The sequence below is a fragment of the Gobius niger genome (assembly GCF_951799975.1).
Source record: "Gobius niger genome assembly, contig: SCAFFOLD_112, whole genome shotgun sequence".
Taxonomy (NCBI): Eukaryota; Metazoa; Chordata; class Actinopteri; order Gobiiformes; family Gobiidae; genus Gobius; species Gobius niger.
The window spans coordinates 28215-45000 of record NW_027639270.1 but is presented as its reverse complement, the minus strand read 5'-3'; the positions used below and the strand labels follow the sequence as shown (position 1 = coordinate 45000).

General features: G+C 43.4%; 1 protein-coding gene across 1 annotated transcript; it reads right to left on the bottom strand.

The window, feature by feature from the left end:
- Positions 1-11747: 11747 nt before the first annotated feature.
- On the bottom strand, positions 11748-16547 carry LOC306982655 (E3 ubiquitin-protein ligase TRIM21-like; the record flags this gene model as incomplete). Its single annotated transcript, XM_079583126.1, has 2 exons — positions 16481-16547; positions 11748-13303 (listed from the first exon to the last, which is right to left on the bottom strand). Exon 2 carries the CDS (start codon positions 13272-13274, stop codon positions 11748-11750), a length of 1527 nt encoding a protein of 508 aa, XP_079439252.1. The 5' UTR covers positions 13275-13303; positions 16481-16547.
- Between the last annotated feature and the right edge of the window lie 239 nt (positions 16548-16786).

Here is a 16786-nt window from a genome sequence, read left to right as displayed (position 1 = left end):
GTAAGAGGTTAATGATGGAGAAACCACACAAATGATATAAATGCAGTATGTTTCTGTGTTTCTGTTATTGGCCGCTGTATTCCTGTGTGTAACATTTAGGTCACCCGTGCTTTTCCTTTGCTTCCAAAATCAGCTTTAAACGTCAAACATGGCGACTGAGGTCTGGCTGTGTTGGTCTTTCAGCTCCACATTACACCATTGTCCAGCTGTTTATTGTTAGCGCAGTCATGCTGTCGCTATTCTTCCTGGGGTCCCACTAAATCCATTCACAAAAGTATAAACAGTATTTAAATCCATGCAAAATGTGTATCAATACATTTGTATATCCTAGTAAAATCCTATAAAAGCTGTACGTAAGAGCAGCACATATTTGCATTAAAAAGGAATATCACATGACACGTTCATTCACTAAATTCAATACATATTTGTAGGCTGTTATTGTGACTAAAATTATCACGGTTTTCGGTATTATCGCGGTTTTTTTTTTTAATGTGTGTTAATATGTTCAGAAAGCATTGATAGTCCTACACACTCTGAAGGAACTCTAATGATGTGTTGTTGATCATTTTGAGGTATTACATGTACTATTTATAGCGTCAGAAACGAACAAGAAGAATATTGTTGAAGATAAACCGTCTATATCAGGAAAATTGTCCTCAGTTTGTTTCCTTCCAGTGAGGTTTCGCTTTGCAGATTTGGGAAAATGCCTCAGACATTATTAAATTCATAAAACTGCGGCGAGAGTGAATCTGCCACCGGGAGCCCCGTAACGCATTGTGCCATTGTGCGGAGGTATCCGGACACGGCTTATGCTGGCAGCCGCATTATGGGGCGACTCGTTACATTCTCCCTCAACCCAAAGTCCCAAATCAGTATTTCAGCTAAAACGCTAACGTTAGCTTCCTGCTATAGAGCTGTGGAGACGGTCACGCAGGAGAGTCAGAGGTTCCAAGTATTGCTGCCTTTAGAGACACTTTTTCCTGCACGTTCCGCAAACAGGAAAACTATCTTCTATCAACTGTCCTTCAGATTTCTTAAAATACCCAAAATGTGCCCAGACTTCAGGCTCGGTCTCTGAGGCTGATCCTGCGCTGTCGTGTCGGACATGATTCCAGCTTTGAGAAAGTTTTGTTTTGGTTGTAGCTACAGAGGCGCCTGCGGCAGCTTCAGCAGATGAGACGGCGGCTCATGAGGCTCACTTTGCCTAAACCGCGGGCGCCGTAATCCACCGCGGTAATGTGTTTTTTTCAAAAACAAGACGGTAATTATTATTGTCAACATTTTTACCGGGGTTTACGGCTACACCGGTAACCGTGACATCCCTACATATTTGTTTGTAAGAGTTTTCTCAGTAAAAATGTAAATCTATTCTTGTCCTCCACTAGCGTTAGATCTGGAAGTCCATTCCACGCCTGCAGAGCGCTGTCTGTAAAGGTCCTCATGATGCTGTTCCATCTTACTATTGGCAAGAGAAATTTTCTGGCCGTTGCATGTCTGGTTTTATATTTGTGTTTCTGGTGGCTGAACAGGAGATTTTCATAAGTAATCTGTTAAGTAATCTGTTGACCCTCCACCTGACGTGACTCTCTGTGACCTCTGATTATTGTGGTTGATGCTAACGGTAAAAGTTTGGTTGATTGTTGATATAAGTCTTTCTTTCCTGTCACTGGTTAATCCGCCCGTCAGTCGCGGGGCTCACTCGGGGCGACCCCTGAGGGAAATATCCGATTAGTTTAGGTCCATTTGAATAGAGAGTCGTGCATATTCTTTTCTAAACGGGCTGAGTCCTTGTTCCTCCCGGTTTTATCTGGCGCCGCGGCGGGACTTGGCGCTCGGTGCCGACGCAGAGGTGAGAGCGTGGAGTGTGTTAGCCATGTTAATCTCATTACGGAGAGAGAGCGTCCCGCGGGAGCCGAGCGACAGGCTGCTGAAATATTAAAGACTTCCTCTGTGACCATGTGACTCCCAAACCGAGGATCTGTTTCTGATCCCGGGCCTCGTCGAGATAACAACCTGCTCCCGTAAAAAAGAAAAAAATAGATAAAGGAAATGAACTTGGATTAAGGCGAGACGCTGAAGAGGGAAAGAAATAATTGTGGTGATGTCAGTGTGAACCTTTAGCTGAGCATTTCTGATGTAAATATGAGGGGAAAGCATGTTACGGTTTTTACTTTTGTCCGTGAGAGTAAATCCTACGCTGACAGAAAAGACAAAGGGACAGAGGGATATTGTTCATCCAATTACACAATCCTTTTTTTCACTCAAACTTGGCTGTAAATACTGTTTAAGTGACGTTAGCCCACAGTTAGCTTTGCCTGTTAGCTTCTTCTTCATGATTCCGTTAGTGTGTATTGGTGACTCTGACCCAGTGGCAGGAAAGTTGCAATTGTGGTTTTCTGGCCAGAGACACCAGGGGGAGATGAAAGACCCTCCAATCATCCCATTAACACTTGTATTATGCCAGCCATTTTCAAATCAGAGAGCTCCCCACTGCCAGAGGTTTTTCAGGATTTTGACAGTTTTTTCAAGACCCACAGAAAATTTAGGTCTAGGTCTATGTCGACACCAAAAGAAAGATTAGACTCTCTTCTTTCATCTAAAAAAAGTTTGTTTGTACCTCTTTCCATTCTTTAGTAATCGTCCGTAGAAAATAGGTGAAATCTCCCAAAACGCTGTTTTCTGACCAAAAAGCTGAGAAAAGAAAGAGCAATGCTGCCACCTAGTGACTCAATAAAAGAACTTGTAGTTCTTTTATTGAGTCACTAGGTGGCAGCATTGCTAAGATTTTAACACCAGACATGCTCAAGGCTTTGCTGCAGCTTTTCCCATTGAAAAAGCCCAATTGACATCTATAGACGTCATTGGCAGTTAATGAGTTAATGAAGCGATGTATACTGACTATACGGACTATACAGAGTTTAAAGATGTTAAAATTAAGTATTTTCCTCCCCCTACATGTTCCTCCATGTCCTAATGTGTAGACTGCCGTCATGCACGAGCTTAATATAGAAGCTGCAGTTACACGTATGACCTGAGGTGGCAGTAGTGAGCATAAAATGACTAACTTGCATCTTTTAACAAAGTTTATGTGGCGACAGTGGTGGAGTTGGTAGATTCTCATGATGGGAAGGTCGGGGGTTCGAATCCCGGCTCCTGAAGATGCACACTGTCGCTGTGTCCTTGGGCAGGACACTTCACCCTCCTTGCCTCCAGTGTCTGTGTACACTGGTGTGTGAAAGAAAGTGAATGGAGTGAATGCTTTAATAACAGGACCTAAACGAGAATGATATGGAGAGTTTAGCTTTAGCCGCTGCTGTCTCCCACAAAGGAAATGACCATATTTGGATTACAGCGTCTTCTCGGTCACAGCCTTTCCTGCCACATGTGGATACCAAACCTGTCAGTATTTGTGAATGAATAAGGGTGGGAAAGACCAGACATGTTGGACTCACTTCCTGATGAATCGATGCTGATGTGGAGCGTAACGGTGATCAGAGAAGACACTTTAAATGAACGTATTAGGAACTCTATCTTGTATCTTGTGGTTGCTGGAAACTCCCAGACCTAATTATGTGAAGCTTCCATGTCAATAAACTCGCCTCCCGCTGACTTTTAGCCTCATTTAAACCTTATCCAAACCATCATGTGGAAATGTCTCGCTGTTTAGAAACTTTTCAGAGCCGTGTGTTGAGTGAACGTTGCACCTGTGGATTCTCCAAGGTCTGGACTGTTACAGAAAGTGCCTTTAGAAACTCATTTTCCTCTTTCCGTTTGAAAAATCAGATACATCAAAATTATCTTTATGACCGTGAATATGACTCCAAGTCCGAGACAAACCCGCCATGGATCAGTAACACCCACACACAGAGATAAAGATGATTTGTTTAGTATTTCTCTGCTCTTTGTCCCTCTCCATTCTTTAGTCTTTCATCTTGTCCTAAAAAGAGGCTTGTGTGGCAGCTCTGACCTTTCCCAGGCTCCGGCGACATGAAGCTGGACGTCCTGTGTCTGCTTGTTAAATGTGGGCCGTCCATAAAAGCCTTGAGAGGAGTCTCAGCGGAGTCACCTCCATCTGCCCTGGGTATGGGAGTCTTTGTTAGTACAGTTTTATTCTGCTGATGTCAGTCAGAGAAGATGTTTCAGACAGATTTTAGATCTTGTTTAGTTGCTGAATACACTATATGTGAAAAGATCTCCAATGTTGCCTTGTTTTTGTGGTTAAAAGCTCAATAACTCAGGGAAGGATTAGATATGAAAAAAATCCCTGTGTAAAATCCATTAAGTCTCATCGAGGGCCACAACCGTTTTGATAAAGGACCTTAAAGGATCTGTATCTGCTATTGTAAAGTAAAGGATATATTGTACCTCTACTACTATGGAGCACTATTATTGGCGAGAAATATAAGTATATTCTGGGGCTATTTTACAAACCTGGAAGACAAGACTGCAACACAGCTTCATACATGGCTAACACACAAGCTAATACACACGCTAGCACACAAGCTAACACACACGCTAACACACAAGCTAACACACATGCTAACACACACGCTAACACACACAAGCTAACACACACACTAACACACAAGCTAACACACACGCTAACACACAAATGCTAACACACAAGCTAACACACACGCTAACACACAAGCTAGCACACACGCTAACATACACACTAACACACATGCTAACACACAAGCTAACATACACACTAACACACACAAGCTAACACATACACTAACACTCACACTAACATTCACACGAACATACACATGCTAACACACAAGCTAACACATAAGCTAACACACAAGCTAACATACACACTAACACACACAAGCTAACATACACACTAACATACACACTAACACACACATGCTAACACACGCGCTAACACACAAGCTAACACACACGCTAACACACGCGCTAACACACACGCTAACACATATGCTAACGCGAACTAACACACACACTAACACACACAAGCTAACACACACACTAACACACACAAGCTAACACACACGCTAACACACGCGCTAACACATACGCTAACACATATGCTAACACGAACTAACACACACACTAACACACACACGCTAACACACACGCTAACACGCGTTTTGATTGACTCACCGGCCACTCTATCGGGTGTTTACATTATGGGACTAAAAGAACAGGCATGTCCAGAGCAGGTTAGAAAGAGCTCCTTCTTCACAGCTTTCAGTGCAAACATGACGTCTGTTCAGGCGCTCAGGGTGCGTCTGTTTTCTGCACAGCGCGGACACGTCCAGCTCTGCCTTTTGAATTTTTTTTAAATTAATTTCTTAGAACAGAAATAATGAAAAAGCTGTTTTATGAATTAAAATCAGGCCCTATGGCATTACATTACAGACGTCGAGCACATCCGTTCATTTCTGACGTCAGAGTCTTTAAAAAAGGCCTGAAAACACATTTATTTAAAAAGGCCTGTTCCGACTAATTTGTTTGTTTGCTGCTTTGTTTTACTATGTGAATGTTCTTTTTGTTTTTATCTGACTTTCTTCTTCTGTTGCTCTGGGTGGTTTTTTTTATGAGGAAATAGCACAACAACATGGCTAAAAGCTCAAGTCAATTTTGCAATAGGACCTTTAACATGGTCGGCACCGCAACAGTTTAAAATGATTTGTCTCTTTCTATGTCACTGCCTGTCGGTGTCCAAAAAGGAAGTGAAACTAAAACCAAACTAAAAAAGCTTGATCAAAATCTTGAATAAAATAGTGTTAAAGGGGGGGTATTATGCAAAAATGACTTTATCAAGCTTTACATCATGTTATTAAGTCATTCCCTCATTAAAACCATGCCTGAAGTGTTGCCTGGGCACATTCACGTATTTTCGAGTAATCTGTAGAAACTCTGATGGCGGCCATTTTAGGGATAAAACGCCTGATTCCTTCAGGAAACGCCCTCGACCTCCAGGATACGCCTCCGACCTTTCGTCACCAGCCGAGTAACCAACCACTGCCCCTCAGCAGAACCCCCTCCCCGCAGTGTCTAGCCCTAAGATGTAAACAGAGTCATCATGGAGGATTAGCTTCATGTGTTGTGAACCGGAGCCACAGCAGACTTTTACAAAAACACACATCAGTGTTTCTGTTACCGAAACACCCAGGATTAAAACCGGTGACAAGAACGCTTATTTCAGTGTCTGGTTCTGCGCTGGGCCTTGATGATGCACAGAGCCTCCGGAGAAAGCTAATGCTAAGCTAAACCTCGAGTCATCACGTGAAAACGAGAAATATGCACAAATAAAGTCAATAAAACCACCACACACATAAAGAACCGTTTAACAATGATCACACACGGAGCCTGGCTTGTTGATTTGGAAGTTTATTGCTCACATTTCATCTACAATGGGTCATAGACGAGTGGCTTTCTCCCGGAGCTAACAAGCTAGCCACGACAAGCTAACGGGAAAATTCACTGAATACAAGCAGCATATTATGCATTGAAAACGTCACTAAAACAGGCAACTGCTTGAAGCAGCCTTTATGGTGATCACACACGGAGCCTGGCTTGTTGATTTCGTAGTTTACTGCTCACATTTCATCTACAGTGAGTCGTGGCCGAGTGGTTTTCTCCCGGAGCTAAGGCACTATTAGCCGCGACAGGCTAACAACCTTCACCTTCACAACATTCATTGAAAACAGGCAGCATACTGTGCACAAATAACGTCAATAAAGCAGCAACTACTCGAAGCAGCCTTTACGATTATTACACAATGAGCCTGGCTTTACACATTTATGGTTTATTGCAGACTTTTCATCAACAATGAGCTGTAGTCGATTATAACAAGCTAACGGGTAACCTCGAAAAACCATTGTCCACCTGCGGAGATAATGTCCGTCTTTTGAATCGTATGGGCTCCTGCAGATCCTGGTGTCGTCCATGGGGGTATAGTTAGAGATCCATAGGGCATGGCAGATGCAAAGAGATAGCCTCCAAACAGCAGTTATTTGTCAGGCAAGAGCCCCTTCCAAGCGTCCGGTGTGGAAGGTTCGTCTCCAAATAATATCCTGTGTGGCCATTGTTCACAAAGTGATAAACAGTAGCTCCTTTCCAACAATAAAAATTAAAATGCACCGATCGTAGTTTCAATACTTGAGACAACGAGCGCAGTGTTGTTGTGATGCCACAGACAGCGTGTGGAGGGGGCGTGTCGGAAAGGGTCAGAGGTTCTTAAAGAGACAGAGGCCTATTTCAAGTCATCCGCTACCGCCATTTTGAAAGAGCAATTTTATACAAGGTAGTTATTCTAATTTACTGCATTGACAGACCAACAGAAGGTTTCGTCATCATTGTAGTGTGATATAGACTGGTGCTATGTGGCTGAAAAAAGCATAATACCCCCTCTTTAACTATCAACTAAAAAAATGTGTCACTTCCTTTAATGTCCCTGAATACTTTAAAGACCTCCGCCCTGACGCTGTGTGAGGAGCCAGACCAGCAGAACCAGAGCTCCGGCTTTGTTTTCCTCCTCTCTCCCCACAGACTCCTGTTCCCCTGAATCTGCTGCCTGCTTGTTAGCTCCGTGTTGTTTTCCCGAGAACACGCTCCACTGCGGCGTGATCCGGTGTTTCAGACCAGCCCCACGGTTCCCCCGGAGAGGCGTTTACTCCAACATCTCACCGAGGTTTCATCCACTGATCTGGAAAACTCACTGTGTCTAACGAGATAAAGAACTGCCAGTGTGTATTTGTCGTCATGAAGAAGTGGAGCCAGAGTCCTCCCTGTGCCAGAGAAATGACTGTACAAATGAGAGTGTAAATGATATTAAATGAGTTTACACCTGTCGGTCCAGATGGAGGATTCTGCTCCGTCAGGTTAACTCTGAACGAGTGTTTCAACCAGGACGAGACGTTTAAAGACAGATGGACGGATCGGTTTGGAATTAAGACCCTGGAAGACATGATTCAACTCCACAAATGCTTCTTCTGATCCAACAGCAGCTCCGCTCTCACCTCCACCTGCCTCGTGTTCCTCTCACAGACCTGGCTCTCCGCTCTCGTTCCCCTCACAGACCGGGCTCTCCGCTCTCACCTCCACCCGCCTAGTGTTCCCCTCACAGACCGGGCTCTCCGCTCTCACCTCCACCCGCCAACCAAAAAATGACAAAAAGTGACAACAAAGCAACAAAAAAGTGACAAAAAGTGACAAAAATGTGACAAAAATGTGACAAAAAAGTGACAAAAAAGTGACAAAAAAGTGACAAAAGAGTGACGAAAAAGTGACGAAAAAGTTACGAAAAAGTGACAAAAATGTGGCAAAAAAGTGACAATAATGTGGCAAAAAAGCAACAAAAATGTGGCAAAAAAACAACAAAAATGTGGCAAAAAAACAACAAAAAAAGACAACAGTGACAAAAATGTGGCAAAAAAGCAACAAAAATATGGCAAAAACGTGGCAAAAAATGACCAAAAAAAAGGCAAAAAAAAGTGACAAAAAAAGACAAAAAATTGTATTTGAAGAAAATATATGACTTTTCATGTCCAGCTGTTGTAAACCAGATGTTGATTGGTTTATAATATTCACACTGTGTCCCTGAATACTTGGATTCAGATCACGATGCTCAAATGATTGTTATAAGGAAGCCTAATCAGTACCACAGAACAAGATACTGAGAGTACTAAAAAGGGGTGGGACTAAATAAGTGTTTATTCCGCCCACTCCTTTTCGGACATTTTGAATGTTGCCCTTATTAATACTTTATTACGCTGGAGAAAAACTTTGTGGCTTCACACGGGATTAGAACCACTGAAGGACTGAGCTGTTTATCCTGAAGGGAAACATTGGTGCATTTTTACCTTCCAAATGACCGACATTCATGTGGGAATAGAAACTCCGAGGACGTCAGTCATTTTTACTTTGTACCTGAGGTCATTCTAATCCGGGGCTAATGGGGCTGGTCTTGTTGGCAAAAACTCAAAAGGGTTTAGTCAAGTTTCATAAAAACAAAGGAAACTGGCCCAGGTTATTAGCTCATCATTGTTACATTATCTTTATTAAATAAGGTGTGTCAATGTAATGATATCACTGTACTAACGAAAACTACACTGATATCCAGACACTCAGACATAATGGAACGTCTACAGACACTGAGACAACAATGAAAAGCTTTATTCAGATGTTAATGCAAAATAAATACCCCTCACAGAGACCACTGCCCAAGACAACCATGACTGTGTGTAAAACCAACACACGGAGATAGAAAAGATAAAATAAATGATAGAAACAAATCTGTAGAGCGGTGATCACCAGGTGAAAACTGGATCGATCCCAGGCTTTGGCACAAACGATGAAGAACAAGCTCCAGGTTCAGGTTCTTAAAATGAAACACAAGCAGAAAATGGGTTCGTAAAATGTTTGTTGTAGTATTATTATTCTCTATTTGATCTATTGTGTTCGTTTTCTCCAGAGTTGCTGAATGTAGTTGCTGTAAAAGTGATCAGGATCACACAAACGGAGCCGGGGGAACAACCTTTTATACCTTTTATGCACCAGAACATCTGATACTTAAGGGCCTGTCTCACAGACAACTCCGCAACGCTGCCTATCTGAGCCTCACCGGCTTGGAGACTAGTTAGAGACTCGATAGGCCGCAGGTTATGGAGATGTCTCTGAGACGTCCCCAGGAGAAAAGGCAAGTCTCCCCTGAAATCGAACCTGTTTGTTTTCACCAAGACGACCTGGAGACTCTCTCAGACAGGGGCGGACTGGGACTGAAAAACAGCCCTGGACTCTGGTCAGCGTAAATGTGACACTTCCACAAATACATAAACGTTAACCTTAACCGAGAGCATTTTCTCCAGTTTGGCTTTACCCAAATCTAAAAGCTTCTTGACTGGAGAGCAACACTGTGACGTCTCATTTGAGCTAAAATCTAGAAAAGTGATGGGAACTTTTTGTCACGTTGTCGCTGCATTTTTTTCATGTATTTTTTTTGTTTTTTTTTGTTGCTTTTTTCATTGCTTTGAGGTCAAACATTTTGTTGTGTTTTTGTCACTTTTTTTTGTCACTTTGTTGTTGCTTTTCCAGCGCATTTTTGTTTTTGGATGCTTTTCTTTTAACCCCTTAACTCCCACCTGAACTGAGCACATTTTCTCCCGTTTGGCTTTACCCCAGTCCAAAAGCTTCTGGAAAAAAGCTGTGACAATAGTGACAAAACTGAGACGAAAACAATGATGGAAATGTGACAAAAAAGTGACAAAAGTTTGACAAAAAAGTGACGAAAAATTGATTAAAATGTGGCAAAAATGCCACAAAAATGACAAAAGAAATGACAAAAAAGTGACAAAAAAATTACAAAAAAGTGACAAAAAATGTGATAAAAATTGACGGAAAAAAATGACAAAAAATTGACAAAAAATTACAAAAAATGTAATTAAAAATTGAGGAAAAAATGACAAAAATGTGACAAAAAATGACAAAAATGTGACAAAAATTTGATACAAATTTGACCAAAAATGACAAAAATTAGACGAAAAAGTGACAAAAATGTGACAAAAAATGACAAGTAAAGTTACAAAAATGTTAATACCCAACAAAAAAATGATGGAAAAAAAGATGACGTGAGGAAAAAGATCCTCTCGGTTCAGGCGGGAGTTAAGAGGTTAAGCCTTTAGATTTGGGTAAAGCTCGGTTACGCCCGGGGGTAAGGGTAAGGTAAAGTGAGAGGCCTGACCGGTGGCCCTAGAGCCGGTGGCCCTTCTGTGCTCTTCCAGAATACAGGACATATGGCCAGTCCGCCCCTGCTCTCAGACACATCCCTGTGACCAGTGGAAACAAGATTGTGTTCGTCATGCTCAGAACAAACAGGAAATGCATCTAACTTTGGAGTCTGGCCCTCAAGATGATTTTGAGAAACATAAGGACACAAATCAGAGAGTACTTTTAACATTATTAGAGTTAAATGGGAGAAAAAAAGGTAGAAACACTGTCAATACACCCAATTGCATTATGTACAACACTGGACAAATATCGTTTTAAGGAAGAAATGACACATCTGCTTGAATTAACAGATTACATTTGAGGTTTGAGTAGATTTGGTCTGGTCTTAGACGAGGTAAAACCTTTAGTAGTAGTTATTTTCTTTTTTATTCTTGTTCCATTGGCGCTATAGCATTTGTATCTTGGATTAGTACAAACCAACTCAAATTCAACATAGAAGAACTTTAATTCAAGCAATTTTAAGTAATTTATCTCATTTAAGATGGTCATTTTTCCAGTGTTGTGCTTTACTTTGGGCTAATAATCAGTGGCTTCGGCCCTCGGTCTGTTTACAATAAAGAAATTGTCCCTCTGCCAAGAAAACTTGCCTCCCCCTGGTCTAGAGTGTCATGATGATTAGAGTTGGAGCAGCTTTGGAAATAATTGTCCAAACAGAAAATGTCCAAATGATTCATAAACCTGCTACGACGCCTTTATGAGACTGTCACATGACCTTAGTTCATATGTGCTGAGAGAAAAGACGCTGGACTTTGTGACAGTTTTTGTTTCATGTGGAAAGGTCCAGCCGCTACAGAGATACTAATAACCCAAGTCCAAAGCATTTTGACCGTTAGCATAGTTACCACAAGACTCTTAGATGCACCAACTCTGTTTACAAGGTTATGCCGTTAAACCTCTACATTCACTTATACATTCTCTCTGTGTCAACCCAAAACATGCGCAATAGAGTCCTCTTGCTCCCGGCTCAGAAATGTCCGGTGCCGAGTCTAGAGTCGATTGTTTGTTTGATTGTGTTGTTCCTGATGAGGCCCAGTGCTGGTCTCTGACTCGGACTTGACTGACTTTGGTTTGCAGAGCGGCGTGACCGGCGTGACCGGCGTGGTCGCCGTGACCACCGTGACCGGCGTGACCGCCGTGACCGCCGTGAGCGCCAGTGCGGCCGAGTTCCTGCCGCGGTCGTTGTTGCAGGGGCTGAAGTACGGCAGCAGCCGCTCCTCGAAGCTGCAGTCACTGAAGCAGTAGATGAGCTCCGCAGAGTCGGCGTCGTAGAAGGAGACCAGGCCGGCGGCGTAGTCCACGAACACGCCGACCGTCTGAGGAGGCGTCCGCGGGGTCAGCACCAGGGGGCGCCCCGCCAGAGCCCGGTACTCGCTCCCGCCCCGCAGCCAGATCACCCACTGCCCGTTCCGCGGCTTCAGGGCGATCTTTCCCTTCCGGTCGATGGACTGGCGCACCACGCCCAGGTCCCACTCCGTCTTCCCTTTGACCTGGACCTGGAAGTAGAAGCGCCCTGAGGAGAAGCTCTGCCTCCCCACCACGCAGCAGCACTGAGAGAACCTGCGGGGGCTGTCCGGGAGCGCCCTCTGCTGGTCACTGTGGTGCACCTGCTTCAGGTCCTTAGACAGAACCAGTTTCGGATGAGCCGAGTCCGGGTCTAAAGTCACGTCCACGGCGAACGTCTGCACTCTCCTCAGCTCGTCTTGAAAGACTTTATGGAACTCCTCAGAGAGACTTGTCTCCAGCTCAGACAGAGCTCGGGCCGCACTGCCCTCACACGTCTGCGGCTCAAAGCTCACGCTGCTCCAGTCCTTCAGGCCAGCAGGGGGCAGTGCAGGGCAGCGCTGTAGAAAGTGGAGGGGGTCTGTAGAGAGTGAGAGCTGCAGGGCCTCAGTGCTGCTCTTCTCCAGCTCACACATCTCCTGCTGCAGCTGTTGGAGCAGCTCCTGGGCCTGTCTCTGGTTGTTCTTCTGCTTCTCTTGGAGCTGCTCTAAGAACTGGTCCAGGCGGCGCTGGACCGACTGCATGAGGACAGTGAAGGCCTGGAGCCCTGCGGCCGCCTCAGTGTGGTTCTCTGTGTCACTGAGCTCCAGAGCAGCTGTGATCTCCTGGACCTTCAGCCTCCTCTGCTCCACCATGTCCTGACTCTGAGTCTTCTGCACAGAGCTCCTCCTGCGCTCACACGCTTCCTCCAGAGACACATACTCATGGTTCTTGTGCTCTAGAAGGACACACATGGTACAGACACAGCTCTGATCAGTGCTACAGAACAGCTCTAGGGGGCGCTGGTGTGTGGGACACATCCTGTCCTCCAGGTCGTCCACAGGCTCCATCAGCTGGTGTCTCTTCAGCCCAGACACTGTCAGATGAGGCTGGAGGTGGCTCTCACAGAACGAGGACAGACAGACCAGGCAGGACTTCACCGCCTTCAGTTTGGGGCCACTGCAGAAGTCACAGGAGACCTCCCCGGGTTTGGCCTCTTCTTCTGCTGAACGCTTCCTTTTCTGAGGAGGCATGGTCTTCTTCTGCTCCTCAGATCCAAAACCTGTAACATAAACACCAGATGAATGAACTCAGACCTACTCAAATGCATAGACCGTGGTCCTTATACAGGCTCATACAGGGGGCGTCTGAGCTCGGCACAGGAGCGTTGGGTTTGGTGACGCGCTGTGATGTCAGGTTTACCAAAGTAAAGTTGTAACGTCATCTATCATTTAATCAATATTCATGCAAAAACACAAATCTTTTGTATTTGTGCATATTTAACTGACCCAGTGGCTGTATAATGGTTAACATGTCTTACTTTCCCTCACCGTGGCCTCGATAACGGTCCAGGAGCAATAGTTTGTTGGTTTTCTGGATGGATATTGGTAATATTGATGGAATCGCCCTTATATGGTCATGTTCGAAGCAGCAAAGAAGAGAAAAGGCTGAACTTTCTCCTATTTCTCCACCATGACTCTGTTATGTGACTACTAGGGATGCACCGATACCGATGCCAGTATCAAGTATCGGGCCGATACCACATGCTTGTACTCATACTCGTACTCATTCATGAGGTCCCGATACCAGAAACCGATACCATTTGACGTGTGGCCAGAGCAGCTACGAGGCGCAGCTACGAGGCGCAGCTCTCAGTTGAGGAGAAGAAGCAACAAACTGGAGAATTGTTTAGTGTAAATACAATAATCCACATAGAGCTGACTTTATTACAGACTGTGTCTCTAAACCAGAGTCTGAGCTGGATTTAACCAGAGCTTAATGTTGTTCGTGCTGCAGCGTCTGCAGTGTTTACAACATACAGGCTAACGTTGCTAACTCGCGGCTAACAGTTTTTGTCATTCTGACGCCGTTTTATGCCCAGGGGTTTATTCATCTGAAAAACTAACCCAGCGACTAAAAAGTCCTCAGAAAATCCAAATTAAAGACATACAGCATGTTTATATTGAGCGAAAATGAGCTGCAGCAGAACAATTAAAACGCTGTAGCTACTCGCTAAGTTACTACAAACACACGAGAAAATCTACAGGAGCTGAAGTAAAGACGAAAAGAGACCATTTAAGTAACATCTCAATACTATTGTTAAATAAAAACACATAAATGAATAAAGCTCAGGCATTGAGAGCTTTAGGACATGGGCTTTTCTGTCTATGATGGACAGAGACATAAAAATATAAAATTATATTGAATGAAAATAAAAATAAATAAATAAATGGCATCAGCACAATTCTAATAGAACTGCTCTTAAATGTGTCGCCTACTTTACTTAAGGAAATGTACATGAGTAAATTAACTAATTACAAACCAACCTGCTGTGAAAAAAGAATGAAGAAAATGCCTTGTACTCGTATCGGTATTCGGTATCGGCTGAAAAAAACATCCATATGACCCGATACTGGCTTGACTTCACTGGTGTGTGATGAATATGTTTATGGTTCTCGGCCACACCTCCTTGTCGGACGTTTTTCCCTCTGTATCTTCTTGAGAAGGTTCCGTCAGCAGAGAAAAGTAAAGGCGTCATGCTAACCACTCATGCACATTAATGTCACAGGGTTTTTCTCACATAAAAAGTTCCATAATGCACCTTTAAAGGGACTATACAGAGTTTAAAAATGTAAAATTAAGCATTTTCCTCCCCCTACATGTTCCTCCATGTCCTCATGTGTAGAATGAGCTCAGACCTGTTCACCACAACTGCCTCTGAAATCCTGCACTGTCACTCAGAGTTAATTTGGGTCCGAAGCTTAATATAGAAGCTGCAGTTACATGTAAGGCCTGAGGTGGCAGTAGTGAGTATAAAATGGCACACTTGCTAGTTCTCTTCGAAAACATAAACATTCAAACAATGCTCTTGTCTTTTCAGGATGAAGACTTACTAATAAATAAAAAAGAATGGGAGGGAAAGTAAAGTTAGGAAATAAGGAAGTGAGTTGCCTAAGTACTTCGGTAACACTTTATTTTACACTACCCTTGATACAGTGGACCTGCCACATCAAGTACACTGTAATGTGCTCTGTAACAATGTGTAATAACTTATAAACACATGAAATAATGTGCATTATACCTAACCCTAAGTGTCTTATTACATTATGTTCCTCCAAAGTACTAACACACATTATTGCATTGTGTATCTATGTTATTACACATTATTATAGAGCAGGGGTCGGCAACGTCAGGCCCGGGGGCCAAATCTGGCCCTCCAGGACAGAACCTCTGAAGATGATTTTGAGAAATATTATTATGCAAATAAGACATCAAATACATGATAAAGTACTCTAATAATGCAGTATTATTAAAATGTCCTGACTGAACATCCCACTTGGACATGTATAGCGTAAAACTGTGACCCAAAAGTGGGTCGCGGAACCATTTTCAGTGGGTCATGGGAACCTTTTTTTTCTTCCATATTTTCCATCTGAAACTGCATGGAAACACACCAGAGTCTGTTCAAATGAATAATATTGGGTTGTTTTGATCTCTTGAAAGCATATCTACCGTTTGTTCAATTTAAAAAATGGTTTAAAATACAATATTTTATACGATATATGACAAATTACAGTTGTATTTGGGTCTTGGCTTGTCATCCGAGGGTAATAGAGGGTCCCGAAGCCAGAACCACTTGGCATTTGCAGAAAAAAAACTTCTGTACTTCAGGCTATGATGTAGAAGTGTTTTGGCAATGATGAAAATCGGCCTCCACGACGCAAACTTGCCGACCCCTGTTACAGAGCATATTACATTGTACTAAGTTTTATTGGGTAAAATCAGTGTAGTGTAAAATAAAGTGTCACCAGTACTTATGAAGTACATAGCTAAGTAAGTAGTAAGTAAATAGCAAACTTCAAACATGTGTTTATTTTCACTTGACTGAATCAATGACACAGCGTCTATAAAGGTGCAATACTGAGAGTTATTTCTGTGTCAGGGCGACAGTAATGAGCCCAAAGGTGCTGTTGTTCTGCTGATTCAGACAAGTGTCAACAAACCCCAGAGTCGAGCTCAGGAGCAGAAACACAGACACTGTCAGGACCGGGACTTCCTGGTCTGTTCACACAGATCTACACATGTGTTTCCTCACATGCTAAGCCCACGTTAGCGTGAGGCAGTTCTGTAAACACACATGGTCAGTGTTACAGGGTCAGTGTTACAGGATCAGTGTTACAGGATCAGTGTTACAGGATCAGTGTTACAGGATCAGTGTTACAGGATCAGTGTTACTCACCGGAGCAGACTCACAGTCCAGTCAAAGTGTTGAATCTCAGGCAGAGCCACATCAGCTGCTGCTCTGCTGCAGGAGAGTCACATGACCCGCCCCCCAAGCACTTCCTGGGTCACATTACACACACTGCTCTCTGGGAAATGTAGTCCCTGAGTCAGCTGTCCGTGTTTAGACCTGGTTTAGACCTGGCTCTGGACTGGGGTATAGTCAGTGCTGTGTCCCAGGAAACACAGTTATCTGAGTGTATATTATAGTGTAGATTATAGTTTATACCAATTCATGACATAGTAATTATTAATTATGTCATAA